The 17,988-nt window shown below is 45.5% G+C and overlaps 1 protein-coding gene across 3 annotated transcripts; it reads right to left on the reverse strand.

The window, feature by feature from the left end:
• Nucleotides 1-1,196: 1,196 nt before the first annotated feature.
• On the reverse strand, nt 1,197-15,955 carry LOC138779390 (speedy protein 1-A-like). 3 transcript variants are annotated; one of them, XM_069956599.1, is made up of 8 exons: nt 15,717-15,953; nt 4,625-4,645; nt 3,983-4,032; nt 3,645-3,724; nt 2,965-3,023; nt 2,764-2,846; nt 2,282-2,450; nt 1,197-2,185 (listed from the first exon to the last, which is right to left on the reverse strand). In XM_069956599.1, exons 3-8 carry the CDS (start codon nt 4,030-4,032, stop codon nt 1,937-1,939), a joined length of 690 nt encoding a protein of 229 aa, XP_069812700.1. In that variant the 5' UTR covers nt 4,625-4,645; nt 15,717-15,953; the 3' UTR covers nt 1,197-1,936. The 3 variants fall into 3 exon arrangements, with proteins under 3 accessions (XP_069812700.1, XP_069812701.1, XP_069812702.1); XM_069956600.1 differs by lacking the exon at nt 4,625-4,645 and having other exon boundaries at nt 15,717-15,955; XM_069956601.1 differs by lacking the exons at nt 3,983-4,032; nt 4,625-4,645 and having other exon boundaries at nt 15,717-15,955.
• Nucleotides 15,956-17,988: the final 2,033 nt, after the last annotated feature.

A 17,988-nucleotide genomic window follows, 5' to 3' on the forward strand; every position in this document is an offset into this window, starting at 1 on the left:
TGGTGTTGCAGCCTCTTGGTTCTTTCAGAGAAGGTGTGTATTTTACATGAGCCGATTATTGGCCAGGAGCGTTGTTAGAAATGCTCCTTCGGCTGATAATCGGCCTTTGTAAAAGTGACAGCGATTAGCTGAGAAACGGGAAAATTAGGGATCTTCAACTGCTTGCATCTTTTGAGCTGATTTTAAAATTTATCGTTCTCAGCCGCACATCTCCCTGTGTAAAAGGGATGGGGGCCAATAACTGGGAAACTGAGAGCACAGGTATGCATATATTCATGCTGTCAAGTTTCCAGATCCAACAAGCAGTGCATATATACATTCTGCGCTGCTGTGTGATCTGGCATCCCGTTCTCCCGTCCTGCTCTCCAGCTACCCCTGTATCTTTAGGACACTACCTCCTCCAGAATGGTGTTTTCTATTCAGTCTGACACAGTGCTCTCTGCTTACATCTCTGTCCGAGACAGGAACTGTCCAGAGCAGAAAAAGGTATTCTATGGGAATTTGCTGCTGGTCTGGACACTTCCAGTCTAGGACAGAGATGTCAGCAGAGAGCACTGTGTCAGACTGAAAAGGAAACATCACTTCCTGCGGGACATACAGCAGCTGATAAGTACTGGAAGACTTGCAATTTTTTAATAGAGGTAAATTACAAATTTATGTAACTTTCTGGAACCAGTTGATTTGAAAGATAAAGATTTTTGCTTCATAACCCCTTTAACTGCTATCGACATTACAGGAGAGAACTAGCACATCAGGAGTGGTCTGACTGCTGGGACTGCTACTGATCAAGAGATTTTAGAAAAATTGTTTCACCAAATGAACAGACTGGCTATGCAAAGCAAGCGCTGCATTTGTTTTCCATGTGGCCTTTGAACATTGCTGAGCGCAGAGAGGGGCAATGTTCAATGACCCCCTTAGAAAATGAATGGAGCATTAGTACCGCAAACCCTGGCAAAGCAGCTGAACATTGCCAAACTGACCATTGGCTGTTTGTAGACTATGAATACTTGATGAAAAGAAATAAATAAGTGCTGCTGCTTTTAATTTTAATTTGTGTAGATGATAAGTAGGTAACCCCTTTTATAAGGTCTCTGTATGCTTTTGTAGTGTGATCAGAAGTGAGAATATTATCAAAAATACATTACAGATACCGCCATATACTGCTTACACAAGAAAAGACTCAGTGACCAAGTAAGGAGGGTTAAAGAGAAATTTATTGTATGTATGTGTGTATGTATGTGTTGTGATTGTTACCTCCCATCACTCACGAAGAGCGTACAGCAACACACAGGACAGGAAAAACCCCCTGTGGAGGAAACCTGCAGGGAAGCCATGGCCACTGTATTGCCCTTCCTCTGGCATTCTAAGGGAGGATAACACTATATATCATCAATCATTTAGTTGGGGCTGTGTAGAGAGAGTGTATATGTTAATTTGTGTCAGTGTGTGTGACTTTTAAAGGGGTTTTCTACACGAAATGTACTGACGAGCTATCCACCGGATTGCTCATTAGTCACTGAATTACCGACACCCGACACCAACGTCATTCAGTTGTTCAGTGACCCCACTACACAGTAATCAGTCTGTCTTAGTGCATTGTGTAGTGGTGATGATATGTAACTGCAGCTCAGGTGACATTCAAGTGAATATGAGCTGAGCTGCAGTTACACATTGTCACTGCTACACAGTGACCAGAGACAAACATCATTCACTATGCAGTGCGGTATGCTCAGCTGATCAGTGTGGCTGCCGGTTGTTGGCACCTCACCGATCAGTGACTGATGGGATATCCTGTTGATAGCTCATCAGTACATTTTTCCTGGAAAACCCCTTTAAAAGTACTGTGTTGGTGTGTTGGAGGGTAAAGGGAATGATGTGTGTGTGCATGCATGTGTTTTACATTACCTGCTCCTTTGGGTCATCCGTCATGGTCTTCTTAGTCGAGGATCTCAATCGATGTTCCAGGGTCCACTGCTGTGTCGATCTGGCTTACGATGTTACCGACCACTTTCCACCTGCATGGATACAAAACGATGTTCCTGCAGCGAGCGCATGAATATGGGTAACCCCATGGGCCTTGGACTTTGAACTCCCATGCGCTCCTCCTCCACCAACGAATGGCCCAGCTGTGATGGGGATGCCTCTGTCGCATCCATGCCCAGTGGAAAGGGTCCTGTGCCATGATCTGGAATTAAATAATTTATGATTGAATCATCTTTTCACGAAGGATTCATAATCATAGACTACACTTCTGGCTATACATATCTTTTTGATTACTAACCTCTTCACACGTGGTCTGGTCAATCCAAGCTCTGAAGTCCATCCGGTAAAGCAAATAGTTCCGTTGGTCGTGCAGTTCTTCCTTCCGCCATTCCCAGGATCTTCCTAAGGCCCACGCGTAGATCTCGTATCTGAAGTCCTCATCTTCTTCAAACTGGTTCGCTAGATAACTGAAGAAGAGAAAGTGAAGTCATGGTTTACTATATACTTCCATGTCAGTGTAAAAGAATCTTGTATGGATCTAATAATAGTAACAATATGAAATTATGTTGATATGAACCTATATGGTACAAATGCTACATGCTAAAATCTATAGGCTTTTTATGCTTTCTCTGCATATAAATATTAAAATCCCCTTTCACCTTTCTCCTATGTAATAAACATAATTGTTTTACAAACTATGATGGAAAAGCTGACTTAAAGCATCAGATTTACATTTACTTGACAGCATTCCCTTAGACATATACACATGAATAAACTCACAGGGATGCAAAAAAGTACTCTTTATACTCCTCGATGGTCAGTCCAGCTCTCTTGAAGTACACGAGGGTCATTGCTAGCAGATACTAGTAAGAGAAGAAAAGAAGTTATGTTTTAGCTATATGTGGTGATCATATGTCTATGTGTAATATTATAGGACCATCATCCTCACACACACAATTCACCCAAGCAGTATATAAGTACCTTGTCCGAGATCCGTAGGCAGATGTCCTTGGCCAAAAAAAGTTGGATGTCCTCGTCGTCTAAGAAACAAGTTGAATAAAGGATTGTTTCAATTCAACACAGTTTTTAAATGACAAGAAGATGAATGGAGTATACGTATTTCTGTCCCTTTGATTGTTGTCAGGGCACAGCACAGTACAAGCAGCTGTGTCTCTATCTGTTCCTGTTGCTCAGCCCTATTCCCTTCAGATGGTGGGAAATCCTAATAGATTATCTGGTCTCTGCAGTTTTGTATGAATTGATTGTCTGGGCTCTGTCATGTGACCAGCATTACCGGGCTTTATCACAGGTGTTTTTCTTATAATGAATATGGCTGGTAATGCTGATAAAACGGCAAGGCCCACACAGTCAATTTAGGTAAATGATGGAACACATCATTGAATCTGCTGCAGATCCTGTATATTGTGCTCTATGGCTAATTGAAGTGGGGGCACACCTAAATGTGCCCTCATTCCAATTAAAATGAAGTTATGTTCATACGGCCAATACTGCAGTATCAGCCGGGTAAAAATCTGAGACATCGGCTGTTAGTTGACACAGCAAACAGCGGCCCTGTCAAATAATGGTCGATGTTTATGCCATGTGTGAACATGGCCTAAAGCAGGAAAACTACAATCGTTGGAAGGTGCAGTGAATTTTACCAAGCAGGTTCAGGAATGCAGCTATTTCTTCTGGCTGCAGGTCGGGGTCCTTCCTCCTCTTCATGATGGTGGTCATTGATCTGTGATATAAAAAATAGATTTTACTGTCAGAATTCCAGCGATACAAGATACAACATAGCATAGGCATATAAGAATAAGTGAACAATTTATTAAAAAATAAAAAGATCCATTGTAATGTAAGGAGAATATATGACCTGTCTTTGGCTAAGAGAAAGTGATGGTAATATAATAGATGAGCTTTGTGTTGTGAATAGTATATAAGATAAGGTGTAATGCAGTAAGTGTGGATTTGCAGTGATATAAAATCTTGTACTTACGTCTCCTCTTCATAAAGGTCGATCAGTTCTCTTTTCCTCTTCCTCGCCATCTTTTAAAATGAGAGGAATATTACCATGAATATGTGGGAACATGGATTCTGAAGAAGATATTTCCTATGTTGTATTGGCATGAATTTACACTATGGGCACTGCTCTGGCATTATACCAGGGTATAGCGTTAGGCTCACACCCTGTGATAGTGCTTGAAGGGGCCCAGAAGCCTCCCAATACATAAGAAGACTTGTGTATTATAGGCGCATAGTATATTGGCGGGGGGTGGGGGTGGGGGGAGTATCAAGTTACAATTCTGTTTAATTGTTTTTTACCCTATATGCATGCCTTCTGATTAGTTTACCAGCCAGACAGGGGTTAAGTGATTATACAGTACATCCCAACTTAATCCCTGGCTGGTAATTTGAGCAGGAGGCATGCATACAGGGTATACAGCCTGCTGGATAGCAACACAGACACGGCCCACTCAGGAGCAGAAGCTTGCTCCTCTTGAGCAGGAAACCCTGTTTAGACTGTGGATTCTCTTCATTATAATAGGGGTACCTGTTCCCCTATTTTTTTTTTGTGTGTGTTGTCCCTCGCTGTAGTAACCGAAAAACAGAAAAATCTACAATATATATGATCAATTACCTGGAACCGAAGTCGCCTCTTCTAAGCATAAAATAAGAAACAGTAAAGAATTGGTTATTATAAGTCCTTTATTCTAAGGAAAATAATGCAAATAATAAATTCATCAATTCATTTGCTTATTCTTTAAGTTTTTCATTGCATCTTTTAAATAACATAATAACTTTATTGTACAGATCATTTAGTCATTTCATTTGTGGCCATACCAAATATTTCAGTGAGTTTTTTTCACTACATTTGCAAAACATTCTTCAAGAATGAAAAGAATCATGTTTGTGCTCTCAAACAAATGTCCTAGTTTCTCATTAATATAGCCTAATATTTATTGATTAAAGGAGAAGCAAATTTTTTTTTTATTAAAGTATTGTATTGCCCCCCCCCCCCCCCCCCAAAAAAAATAAAGTTATACAAATCACTAATATACACTTATTAAGGGAAATGCACATAAAGGGGCATGGCAGGGGGACAGTGAGGAACACAGGGCAGTGGAGGGACACTGAGCATCCCTCTGCAATCATCCTCTCCAGCAGCCACAGCCCGCACAGCTCTGGGAGTCGGGGCGTGACATCACCATTTATCCAGGAAGTGACATCACCATGTTATCCAGGAAGTGACATCACCATTTTATCCAGGAAGTGAAGCCTTGGTGCAGTAGTAAATGCAGGGAGAAAAGCACTTTATAAGCATTTCCCGTAATAAGTGTATATTGGTACCATCAGGTAGATCCTCTTTAATCTGACACAGGGATAGAACGGAGCCGTCACAGGGAAGCCGGTGCCACGGTCCGTTTTTCGATCTGTGGCCCGGTTCCCGTTTATGGCACCATTCTATCCAGGGGTACCGGGTTGGTGCTCAAGCACTGGCTTGCTTTGGGGGCTCCCCCTCAGCCAATTAGTGTGCTGTGGCAGTGATTTGCTGAGGGGAACAGGGCAGGGTAGCGCACTGATTTGCTGAGGGGAACATCCAGCCGTATGTAACTGACAGTAACTGACAACTGTTAACCCCCCGCTGGCCGGAGCATACTGTACCTGCTCCACGTTCGAGCTTGCTTTGGGGGTTCCTGGCTGGGCGTCCTCCTCAGCAAATCAGTGCACTGCCCTGATGCAGCACACTGATTGGTTGAGGGGAATGTCCAGATGCCGAAAGCCCCCAAAGCAAGCAGGAGTGTGGAGCAGGTATAGTATGTGGGGGGTTTAACGGGGCTATAACCAGGGCCATTTCTAGGACCGGGCGGGCCGGGCGACTTCACGGGGCGCCGACAGCGCCCGGCCCCCGCGCACTCATGGCATCGGCGCTGGTACCGGCAACCACCCCTGCTCCCTGCCCAACCAGGACCTCTTACCCTGGACACCACGGGGCTCCGGGCACTAGCCTCCCTCCATCCCTCACTGATGTCCTCAGTGCGGCCCCTTGTCTCTGCAGCTGATGACGTATCCCGCAGCAGGCGCCGGAATTACGTCATCGGGCATCCTGGGGGATCCCTCCGGCCTCCGGCAAGGTGAAGAGGGAAGAAGATAAAGGCCTTCTCCATGCCAGGATTGGATTAGGTAAGTATAATGCTGTTGTTTTTTTCCCGGAGGAGGGTGGGAGGGGTTGGGTTACGTGGCTGAAGTCCTATATACAGCCCTATACACAGTCCTATATACTATCCTATACACAGTCCTATATACAGGCTGTATATAGGACTGTGTATAGGATAGTATATAAGACTGTGTATAAGATAGAATATAGGGCTGTATATAGGACTGTGTATAGGATAGTATATAGGACTGTGTATAGGATAGTATATAGGACTGTGTATAGGATAGTATATAGGATAGTATATAGGGCTGTATATAGGACTTTGTGTAGGATAGTATATAGGGCTGTACATAGGACTGTGTATAGCAAAGTGTATAGGGCTGTATATAGGACTGTGTATAGGCAGTGGTGGTCTTTGGCACCAAGCAAACCAAGCGATCGCTTGGGGCCCCCAACATCCAGGGGGGCCCCCATGCCCCGCTCTTGTGCTCAAGACCGCTGGACAGGGCCGCTGCCCCGCTCGCTGCTGCCATCTAAACTGTAACTATGAGCACTCGTAAAGAGCACTCATAGTTACATGCAGCAGCACTGACAGGGCGGGAGACATTGGCTCCCTTCCTGTCAGTCACTCTTGTGGCCACAGGAAGGGTTTTCCCTGCGGTCACAAGTGGCAGCTTTGTCCTTGTGGTGCCAGCGCTCCAGTGACATCACTGGAGCATCGGCGCCAGGACAAGGGGAGTGCGGCCTCTTGTGATCTCAGGGAAAACCCTTCCTGCGGCCACAAGAGTGAAGAGAAGAGGAGACGCCCGGACCCAGGTGAGTATAAGTGTTTGTTTTATTGTGTTATATACTATATGGGAGGGGGAGCACACAGGGGTCTGTTTAACTTGGGGAGCGCACATCGGGGGTCTATATAAATGGGGGGAGCACACAGGGGGGCTATATAACAGGGAGAGCACACAGGGGGGCTATAGACTACTGGGGCTGCACAGAGGGGTCTATATACTACTGGGGGGCAGTACACAGGGGGTCTATATACTACTTGGGGCAGCAGAATGGGGTCTATATACAACTTGGAGAGCACACAGGAGGTCTATATCCAAGTGGGGGAGCACACAGGGGGGCTATATACTACTAGGGGAGCACACAGGGGTCTATATACTACTGGTGGGGCACACAGGGGGTCTATATACTACTGGGGGAACATACAGGGGGTCTATAAAATACTGGTGGGGCACAAAGGGGGTCTATATACTACTGGGGGAACCACACAGGGGGTTTATATACAACTGGAGGAGCACACAGGGGTCTATATCCAAGTGGGGGAGCACACAGGAGGTCTATATCCAAGTAAGGGAGCACACAGGGAGGCTAAATACCCCTGAGGGAGCACACAGGGGGCCTATATACTAGTGGGGGAGCACACAGGGGGTATATACAACTGGGGGCAGCACACAGGGGGTCTATATACAACTAGGGCAGCACACAGGAGGTCTATATACTTCTGGGGGAGCACACGGGGGGCTATATATAACTGGGGGAACACACAGGGGTCTATATACTACTGGGGGAAGCAAACAAGGGGTATATACTACTGGGGGCAGGACACAAGGGGTATATACTATTGGGGGCAGCACACAAGGAGTGTATATTACTGGCGGAGCGCAAAAGGGGTATATACTACTGGGGGCAACACACAGCGGTCTATTGTTTTGGAACGCGTGTCGAGGGGGCGGGGCCCCAGACATAACTTCGCTTGGGGCCCCAAAAATGCCAAAACCGCCCCTGTGTATAGGATAGTATATAGGACTGTGTATAGGATAGTATATAGGGGTGTATATAGGATAGTATATAGGACTGTGTATAGGATAGTATATAGGGCTGTATATAGGACTGTGTATAGGATAGTATATAGGACCAGTGTCGGACTGGAGTGCCTTGGCCCACCAGGGGAAATCATTCTTGGGGCCCACCCTTCTGCCACCGCACTTATCTATGGTAACATTAATAAAGGTCCAGTAACACGGCGTGATATGGGGCAGCATAGGGCTGCAAATGATTGCTAATCAGCAGGGCAGGAATATATAGAGATGTGCAGCCGACAGCAATGATCTTAGCCGCACAAAAGATCAAATCAGCCGACTATGGGGCATTTGCTGGCATGTTAGCCAATCTCTGGCACTTTTACATGGGCCGATCATCGGCTGAATAACTTCCTAGGAGCACTTGTTACCGATTATTGGCCGGTGTAATCGCGCTATAAGACAATTTTCTTTGCATGATAACACTGTATGCTACCAATAACACCAGTATATAAAGAGCAAATATCCCCACACATATTACCGCTATACTGTTACTGACCAAATCCTGTATACTGAGACCAAAATTACCAGTACACAAGGGGGAAATATTACCGCCACACCACAACCATCACCACCATATTGTTACTGACCAAATCTGGTATACTAAGACCAATGAACACCGCACCAGATTACAAGTAACAAATAATACCCCCACATACTGACTAACACCCCCACATACTGACTAACACCACAGCTGCTACTGAATAAAATCCTCTGAACAAAGATCAATATCCCCTCATACAGTCATATAGAGGTAGCCCCAGCTCTAAACCATATACATTACGGTGCACATAGATTTAGTGACTCACAGGGGACGTCTTCTCTGATCGGAGTTCTTCCCTTTTCATCTACTTCTCCATCTGCCCTGGCCCGTTATGAGAACTTCTCCGAGCCACGAATCCACAGAATCTGCCAGAGAAATATATTAGTCTCCTCACTCTGTCACCATCCTCATCTCTCTACAAACTGCACATCTGTATTGGCCTCTTTACACCTTCTCTCAGTGGTTAGCCCTGACTATTGTGTGTGTGTGTGTGTGTGTTCATATATATATATATATATATATATATATATATATATATATATATATACATATATATATATTGTGCACACACCTTGTAGATGGCCCCTTGTTCAGTCCTCCAAATAGATGGCCCTGTGTCCCTGTGTGCCTCTACTATAGTAGAGATCCCCCTCTGTGTAATCCCTTTATAGTAGATGACAACCTCTGTGCATTCCCTATTATCAGGGGTAGGGAACCTCGGCTCTCCAGCTGTTGCAAAACTACAACTCCCTTCATGTCTGCAACAACTGCAACAGCTGGAGATCCAAGGTTCCCTATTCCTGCCCTATAGTATATGGCCCCCTCTGTGTAGTCCCCTTATAGATGACCCCTCTGTGTAGTCCACTAAAGTAGATGCCCCCTATAGCCTATTGTATACACACCGCACCCAGTATAGTTAACCTTATAGATGCCCCCCATTGTTGTCCCTCTCTGTGTAGTGCCCTTTATAGATGCCTCCTCAGTGTTGTCCTCCTTATAAATTGCCCCCATCCAGTGTCCCTTATAGATGGCTCCCTGTGTTATCCCCCTTATAACTGGCCCGCTTGTGTTATCCATCCCCCCATATAGATAGCCCCCTTATGTTGTCCATCCCTACCCCCCATATAGCCCCTTATGTTGTCTATTCCCCCGTATAGCCCCCTTATGTTGTCCTTGCCCCATATAGCCCCCTTAAGTTTTCCTTCCCCTGTATACAGCCCCTTATGTTGTCCTCCCCTGTATACAGCCCCTTATGTTGTCCTTCCCTGTATATACCCCCCTTATGTTGTCCTTCCCTGTATACAGCCCCCCTTGTGTTGTCCTCCCCCTGTATACAGCCCCCCCTTATGTTTTCCTTCCCTGTATACAGCCCCCCTTATGTTGTCCTTCCCTGTATACAGCCCCCCTTATGTTGTCCTTCCCTGTATACAGCCCCCCTTGTGTTGTCCTCCCCCTGTATACAGCCCCCCTTATGTTTTCCTTCCCTGTATACAGCCCCCTTATGTTGTCCTTCCCTGTATACAGCCCCCCTTATGTTGTCCTTCCCTGTATACAGCCCCCCTTATGTTGTCCTTCCCTGTATATACCCCCCTTATGTTGTCCTTCCCTGTATACAGCCCCCCTTGTGTTGTCCTCCCCCTGTATACAGCCCCCCTTATGTTTTCCCTTCCTGTATACAGCCCCCCTTATGTTGTCCTGCCCCTGTATATACCCCCTTATGTTGTCCTCCCCCTGTATATAGCCCCCCTTATGTTGTTCTCCCCCTGTACACAGCCCCTTATGTTGTCCTCCCCTGTATATACCACCCTTATGTTGTCCTGCCCCTGTATATACCCCCTTATGTTGTCCTCCCCCTGTATATAGCCCCCCTTATGTTGTCCTTCCCTGTATACAGCCCCTTATGTTGTCCTCCCCCTGTACACAGCCCCTTATGTTGTCCTCCCCTGTATATACCACCCTTATGTTCTCCTGCCCCTGTATATAACCCCTTATGTTGTCCTCTCCTGTATACAGACCCCTTTATGTTGTCCTCCCCCTGTATACAGCCCCTTATGTTGTCCTCCCCCTGTATACAGCCCCTTATGTTGTCCTCCCCCTGTATACAGCCCCTTATTTTGTCCTTCCCTGTATACAGCCCCCCTTATGTTGTCCTTCCCTGTATACAGCCCCCCTTATGTTGTCCTTCCCTGTATACAGCCCCCCTTATGTTGTCCTTCCCTGTATACAGCCCCCCTTATGTTGTCCTTCCCTGTATACAGCCCCCCTTATGTTGTCCTCCCCCTGTATACAGCCCCCCTTATGTTGTCCTCCCCCTGTATATAGCCCCCCTCATGTTGTCCTCCCCCTGTATACAGCCCCCCTTATGTTGTCCTCCCCCTGTATACAGCCCCCTTATGTTGTCCTCCCCCTGTATACAGCCCCCCTTATGTTGTCCTCCCCCTGTATACAGCCCCCCTTATGTTGTCCTCCCCCTGTATACAGCCCCCCTTATGTTGTCCTCCCCCTGTATACAGCCCCCCTTATGTTGTCCTCCCCCTGTATATACCCCCTTATGTTGTCCTCCCCCTGTATACAGCCCCTTATGTTGTCCTGCCCCTGTATACAGCCCCCCTTATGTTGTCCTCCCCCTGTATATAGCCCCCCTTATGTTGTCCTCCCCCTGTATACAGCCCCCTTATGTTGTCCTGCCCCTGTATACAGCCCCCCTTATGTTGTCCTCCCCCTGTATATAGCCCCCCTTATGTTGTCCTCCCCCTGTATACAGCCCCCCCCCCCTTATCTTGCCCCCTCTGATAAAAAATAAAAAAAAAACACAAGACAACTCACCTAACCACACGATCCCCCGTCGGTCGCCGGTGTCCTCTTCTCTGACAGCAGCTCCGATATGAAGTCCTGCCGGCGCCATCACTGACCTCAGTGTGCGCCGCGGTGGCTGGGACTTCCGCTATGCGCTGCATGAACCGGAAGTCCTAGCCGCCGCGGCGCACACTGAGGTCAGTGATGGCGCCGGCGGGACTTCGCAACGGAGCTTGCGTAACTTTTGTGATCGCAAGCAAATCTCTGCTTGCGGTCACAAGAGTGATTGACAGGGCGGGAAGCCGTAGGCTTCCCGCCCTGTCAATCACAACACTGCTTACATTTAACTGGAAGCGATTGTTGCGATTGCTTCCAGTTAAAAGGGGAGGTGCGGCCCCTGGCCCCCCTAGGAGCAGGGGGCCCACTCCAGCTCGGGGCCCACCGGGGGTTTCCCCGGCCCCCCGGTGGCCCAGTCCGAGCCTGTATAGGACTGTGTATAGGATAGTATATCGGGCTGTATAATACAGCCCTATATACTATCCTATACACAGTCCTATATACTATCCTATACACAGTCCTATATACTATCCTATACACAGTCCTATATACTATCCTATACACAGCCCTATATACTATCCTATACACAGCCTTATATACTATCCTATACACAGCCCTATATACTATCCTATACACAGTCCTATATACTATCCTTTACACAAGACTGTGTTTAGGATAGTTTAGAATAGTAAATAGGATAGGATAGTATATAGGCCCTATATACAGCCCTATATACTATGCTATACACAGTCCTATATACTATCCTATGCACAGTCCTATATACAGCCCTATATACTATCCTATACACAGTCCTATATACAGCCCTATATACTATCCTATCCACAGTCCTATATACAGCCCTATATACTATCCTATCCACATTCCTATATACTATCCTATACAAAGTCCTATATACAGCCCATTATACTATCCACAGTCCTATATACTATCCTATACACAGTCCTATATACTATCCTATACACAGTCCTATATACAGCCCTATATACTATCCTACATTACTATATGGGGCACAGCAGGAGGCATTATTACTATATGGAAGCACAGCAGGGAGCATTATTACTATATGGAGGCACATCAGGGAGCATTATTACTATATGGAGGCACAGAAGGGGACATTATTACTATATGGGGGCACAGCAGGGGATCCTGCATACAGGGGGCAACCCAGATACCTACTGACTTTAGTGCACCAAAAAGCAGAATTACTATAATTTGGGAGACTATAAGGAGGGAAAAATGGAAGGAAGTTGCTAGAAATGTGCGGAAGCCTAAGATGTCTGTCTGGCAGGTATTGTAGCTGCAAGAAGTTGTTGTGGAGGTCTGGGCCCGATAGAGAGAAAAAAGAAAGTGACGCCTCAGATCAAAGATGACATCACCTGTAAGTCCCTGAATGATGTCTTTGTATATTTTGTATTCAGTAGAACTTTATCTGTTAGGGGTGCAACACTGCTCTATACCGCAGTACACACACTGCTTCTTCCTAGTAACCCGAATCTTGATAAAAGCCCCCCTTCCTTTCCCAGGGCTGAACTGAGTGACGGGGGGGAGGGGGGCACTTTTATCAAGATTTGCCCTGTTGCCAAAATGCCCTAGAAACTGCCCTGGCTATAACTTACATACTCACAGCGGGATGTCAATATGTCCTCTCATAGAAACCAACAGGAAGGGATCCGCAGCGGATTTCGCTGGGAATTCACAGCGAGAAATATGCTGTGGATCAGGTTTGTGTGTTTGTACACTAATGCTAATATTCATTAGACTAGAAATCAAGGGGAGCCTCAGTACCCATAGTGCTGCATGCAGCAGTGCTAGCCATAGCTAACTGTGCTGAAACAGGGCATGAGCAGCCCTGCAGTTTCCAACACACCCAATTATGACAGAGTGGCCGTCTTACCCCTTACTAATGCCGCTCTTTGAAAATGTGGGGGAAAAAAAAATTACCGTCTTTAAAGTTATATAACTTTATGTAAGAAATGTGAAACAAAAAGTACTGTGACTGTCTGTATCTGTAACATGTAGATTTCTTTTGTATTTACTTATTTTGGATTTCTATTCTAATTAAACGCTATGGGGGAGATTTATCAAACTGGTAGAATTGGCTCAGTTGCCCCTAGCAACCAATCAGACTCCACCGTTCATTTTTAAAGAATCTGTGAAGAATAAAAAGTGGAATCTGATTGGTTGCTAGGGGCAACTAAGACAATTCTACTTTACACCAGTTTGATAAATCTCCCCCTATGTGTATGTACATAGCCTAATATACTGTATAATACTAAGTCACATAAAGACACAATGGAGGAGATATACAGTATAATATATTGCAATATTATATAATAATGGGATGATTATATAATATAATAAAAGTATTGCTGCCTTATAAGAATATGCCCTGTTGCCCATAGCAACCAATCACAGCTCATATTTAATTATACCAGGCCTTATTAATATAGGAAAACTAAGCTGTGATTGGTTGCTATGGGTAACAACGAATATTATAACTATAACTCTGCTTGAGCAATCGCCCCCAATTTCTTTATAATTATAGATAACCATAGAATAGTAATAATAATAATAATAATAATAATAATAATAATAATAATAATATTTTATCGTACTCATAAGTGTTGGGATTTATTCTTTATTACTCTGGCGCTCCAGTGTGCTGTTTATATGTAAGAGACATTTTATAGATATGCTAATTATCCTGTTTGGTGCACTGGGGGCGTCCTTTACCCCAGCCCGCTCCTCTGCTACTATTGTTTATTCATTAGGGGGTGATGAGGAGCGGGCTGGGGTAAAGGACGCCCCCAGTGCACCAAACAGGATACTCTGCATATCTATAAAATCTGACATATTAACAGCACACTGGAGCGCCATAATAGAGGGACCATGGACGTCTTTGTATAATGCCCTACTGGCTGCCCAAACCTACCGATAGATTCCCTGTAATAATTGTTCTGGATATTACTATACTGTATAATTACTACATCACCAAAAAGATAAGAAATGAACCACTCACAATTGCAAGTTGAAAAGTTATTTTTATTAATAGAAAAAAAATACAGTGAAAACATAAATACCATAAACAGTGAGCCATGACTGCTGATACATAAACCAGTAACAAGGAGGACTCAGAGTGGGGGAGCACTTACTATGGTACAAATAACAGATCACATAATGTGCAGTACAATAGCAGCATAGTACATGAGGTAATACATAACAGCAGGATTACAGGGAAGCACAGACATCAAACTGCAGGTGCAGAACAGAACATCTGAGAAGTACATGAGCTCTACCTGTAACCAGGTAATAATTACTGAGGTCCATGCACACAGCCCCCGCCCTGACGTATGTTTCTTCGAGGGGTACAAATTACTAATACACATTATAATAGACACAATGGCGGAGATAGATTGCATTGTCTTATAATAACAACGTCCTCTGTTGCCCATAGAAACCAATCACAACTCTGCTTTCATTATAGCAGAGCACATTAATATAGGAAAGCTGAGCTGTGATCGGTTGCTATGGGAAACAAAGATTATTATTACTATAAAAGACATAACTGGAGATAATTGCTCTCTTACAGTAATAATGTCCTCTGTTGCCCATAGCAACCAATCACATCTCATATTTAATTATACCAGAGCCAATAATGAAGGAAACTGATCTGTGATTGGTTGCTATTGGCAACAAGGGACATTATTACTATATTATTACAGTGTCTTATAATAATGTCCTCTGTTGCCCATAGCAACCAATCACATCTTATATTTAATTATACCAGAGCCCAATAATGAAGGAAACTGATCTGTGATTGGTTGCTATTGGCAACAAGGGACATTATTACTATAAAGGACACAATGGAGGAGATAGATTACAGTGTCTTATAATAATGTCCTCTGTTGCCCATAGCAACCAATCACTCTGCCTTGATTATACCAGAGCTCATATATATAAAGGAAAGCTGAGCTGTGATTGGTTGCTATGGGCAACAAAGAATATTATTATTTTAAATGACCCAATGGGGAGATATATTGCACTTTCTTACAGTAATAATGTCCTCTGTCGCCCATAGCAACCAATCACAACTCTGCTTTCATTATAATAGAGCCCATTAGTATAGGAAAGCTGAGCTGGGATTGGTTGCTATGGGCAACCAAGGACAATATTATTGTAAAACAGCTTGATCAATCTCCCACAATTACTTTCATAGTTACATATAACAATAGAATAATAATAATGGGGATAAACATTGCCAAAAATCACCAGGAGAATTGTGCTGCTACTTTACCTCTGAAGACTTGTAGACGGTTGGTGATGTCTCTCAGGTCGCGCTGATGTACAGTCGGGTCTCCTCTTCCTCCGCAGAATACAGGAAATACTCACAAAGTCGCAAAATCAGGAACAAAATGAAGCCGGTCTGTTCTCCAAAGGAGCAATCGCTGACTGGCAACGGGTGATGTTGTTTGTTTATTTTTCAATCCAAATCCAGCGATCCTATTGGCTGATGCCGGCGACAACCAGATCCTGTGATCCTATTGGCTGATGCCTGCAGCGCTAAGATCCTGTGATCCTATTGGCTGATGCCTGCAGCGCTAAGATCCTGCGATCCTATTGGCTGATGTCTGCAGCGCTAAGATCCTGTGATCCTATTGGCTGATGCCTGCAGCGCTAAGATCCTGTGATCCTATTGGCTGATGCCTGCAGCGCTAAGATCCTGCGATCCTATTGGCTGATGTCTGTGGCACCTATTATGGCCATTCTACCCATCAATGTCTATGGCAAAGACCACAGTAATGCCATGCAGCATTTATATTATAAGACTTCTCAGTTACTGCTAGAACCTGAGGATATCCTTATATTTTTCCTCCTTGTGTCTGTAGTGGGAGCTGCCATGTTGGTCTATAAGTTTCTTTGGCTAATTCAGAATAAGCAAGGGCAAAGGTCATGTCTCCAAGCATTGCCTAATAGGCAACAGGTTTCCAAAACTGATGCCTGGAGGTATATATTACATTGATCTGTTATGTTACAGGCTCAGGGGTGACGTCTGAATTCATTTTGGGGTCTCATTGTCTGGACTTCTTTCTGTAAAATAACTGGTTTGGAGAATTCCTGCTCCTACAAGGACCATAAACACCTTGGACCTTCTTGTACAACATCACATCCTCCCTTCAGCCACTCCTCGAGACATCGCATAACAGCGCACCCACACACGCCTGACCCTGCAGAACATCGCATAACAGTGCACCCACACACCCCTGACCCTGCAGAACATCGCATAACAGTACACCCACAAACCCCTGACCCTGCAGAACATCTCATAACAGTGCACCCAAACACCCCTGACCCTGCAGAACATCGCATAACAGTGCACCCACACACGCCTGACCCTGCAGAACATCGCATAACAGCGCAACCACACACGCCTGACCCTGCAGAACATCGCATAACAGTGCACCCACACACCCCTGACCCTGCAGAACATCTCATAACAGTGCACCCAGACACCCCTGACCCTGCAGAACATCGCATAACAGTGCACCCAGACACGCCTGACCCTGCAAAACATCACATAACAGTGCACCCACACACCCCTGACCCTGCAGATTATCTCATAACAGTGCACCCAGACACTCCTGACGCTGCAGAACATTGCATAACAGTGCACCCAGACACCCCTGACCCTGCAGAACATCGCATAACAGTGCACACACACACGCCTGACCCTGCAAAACATCGCATAACAGTGCACCCTTACACCCCTGAGTCTGCAGAACATCTCATAACAGTTCACCCAGACACCCCTGACCCTGCAGAACATCTCATAACAGTGCACCCAGACACTCCTGACCCTGCAGAACATCGCATAACAGTGCACCCACACACCCCTGACCCTGCAGAACATCTCATAACAGTGCACCCACACACCCCTGACCCTGCAGAACATCTCATAACAGTGCACCCAGACACTCCTGACCCTGCAGAACATCGCATAACAGTGCACCCACACACCCCTGACCCTGCAGAACATCTCATAACAGTGCACCCACACACCCCTGACCCTGCAGAACATCTCATAACAGTGCACCCAGACACTCCTGACCCTGCAGAACATCGCATAACAGTGCACCCACACACGCCTGACCCTGGAGAACATCGCATAACAGTGCACCCACACACCCCTGACCCTGCAGAACATCTCATAACAGTGCACCCAGACACCCCTGACACTGCAGAACATCTCATAACAGTGCACCCAGACACCCCTGACCCTGCAGAACATCTCATAACAGTGTACCCAGACACTCCTGACCCTGCAGAATATCGCATAACAGTGCACCCACACACGCCTGACCCTGCAGAACATCGCATAACAGTGCACCCACACATGCCTGACTCTGCAGAACATCTCATAACAGTGCACCCAGACACCTCTGACCCTGCAGAACATCTCATAACAGTGCACCCAGACACCCCTGACCCGGCAAAACATCGAATAACAGTGCACACACACACACTGACCCTGCAGAACATCTCATAACAGTGCACCCAGACACTTCTGA

The sequence above is a fragment of the Dendropsophus ebraccatus genome, unplaced genomic scaffold (genome assembly GCF_027789765.1).
Source record: "Dendropsophus ebraccatus isolate aDenEbr1 unplaced genomic scaffold, aDenEbr1.pat pat_scaffold_751_ctg1, whole genome shotgun sequence".
Taxonomy (NCBI): Eukaryota; Metazoa; Chordata; class Amphibia; order Anura; family Hylidae; genus Dendropsophus; species Dendropsophus ebraccatus.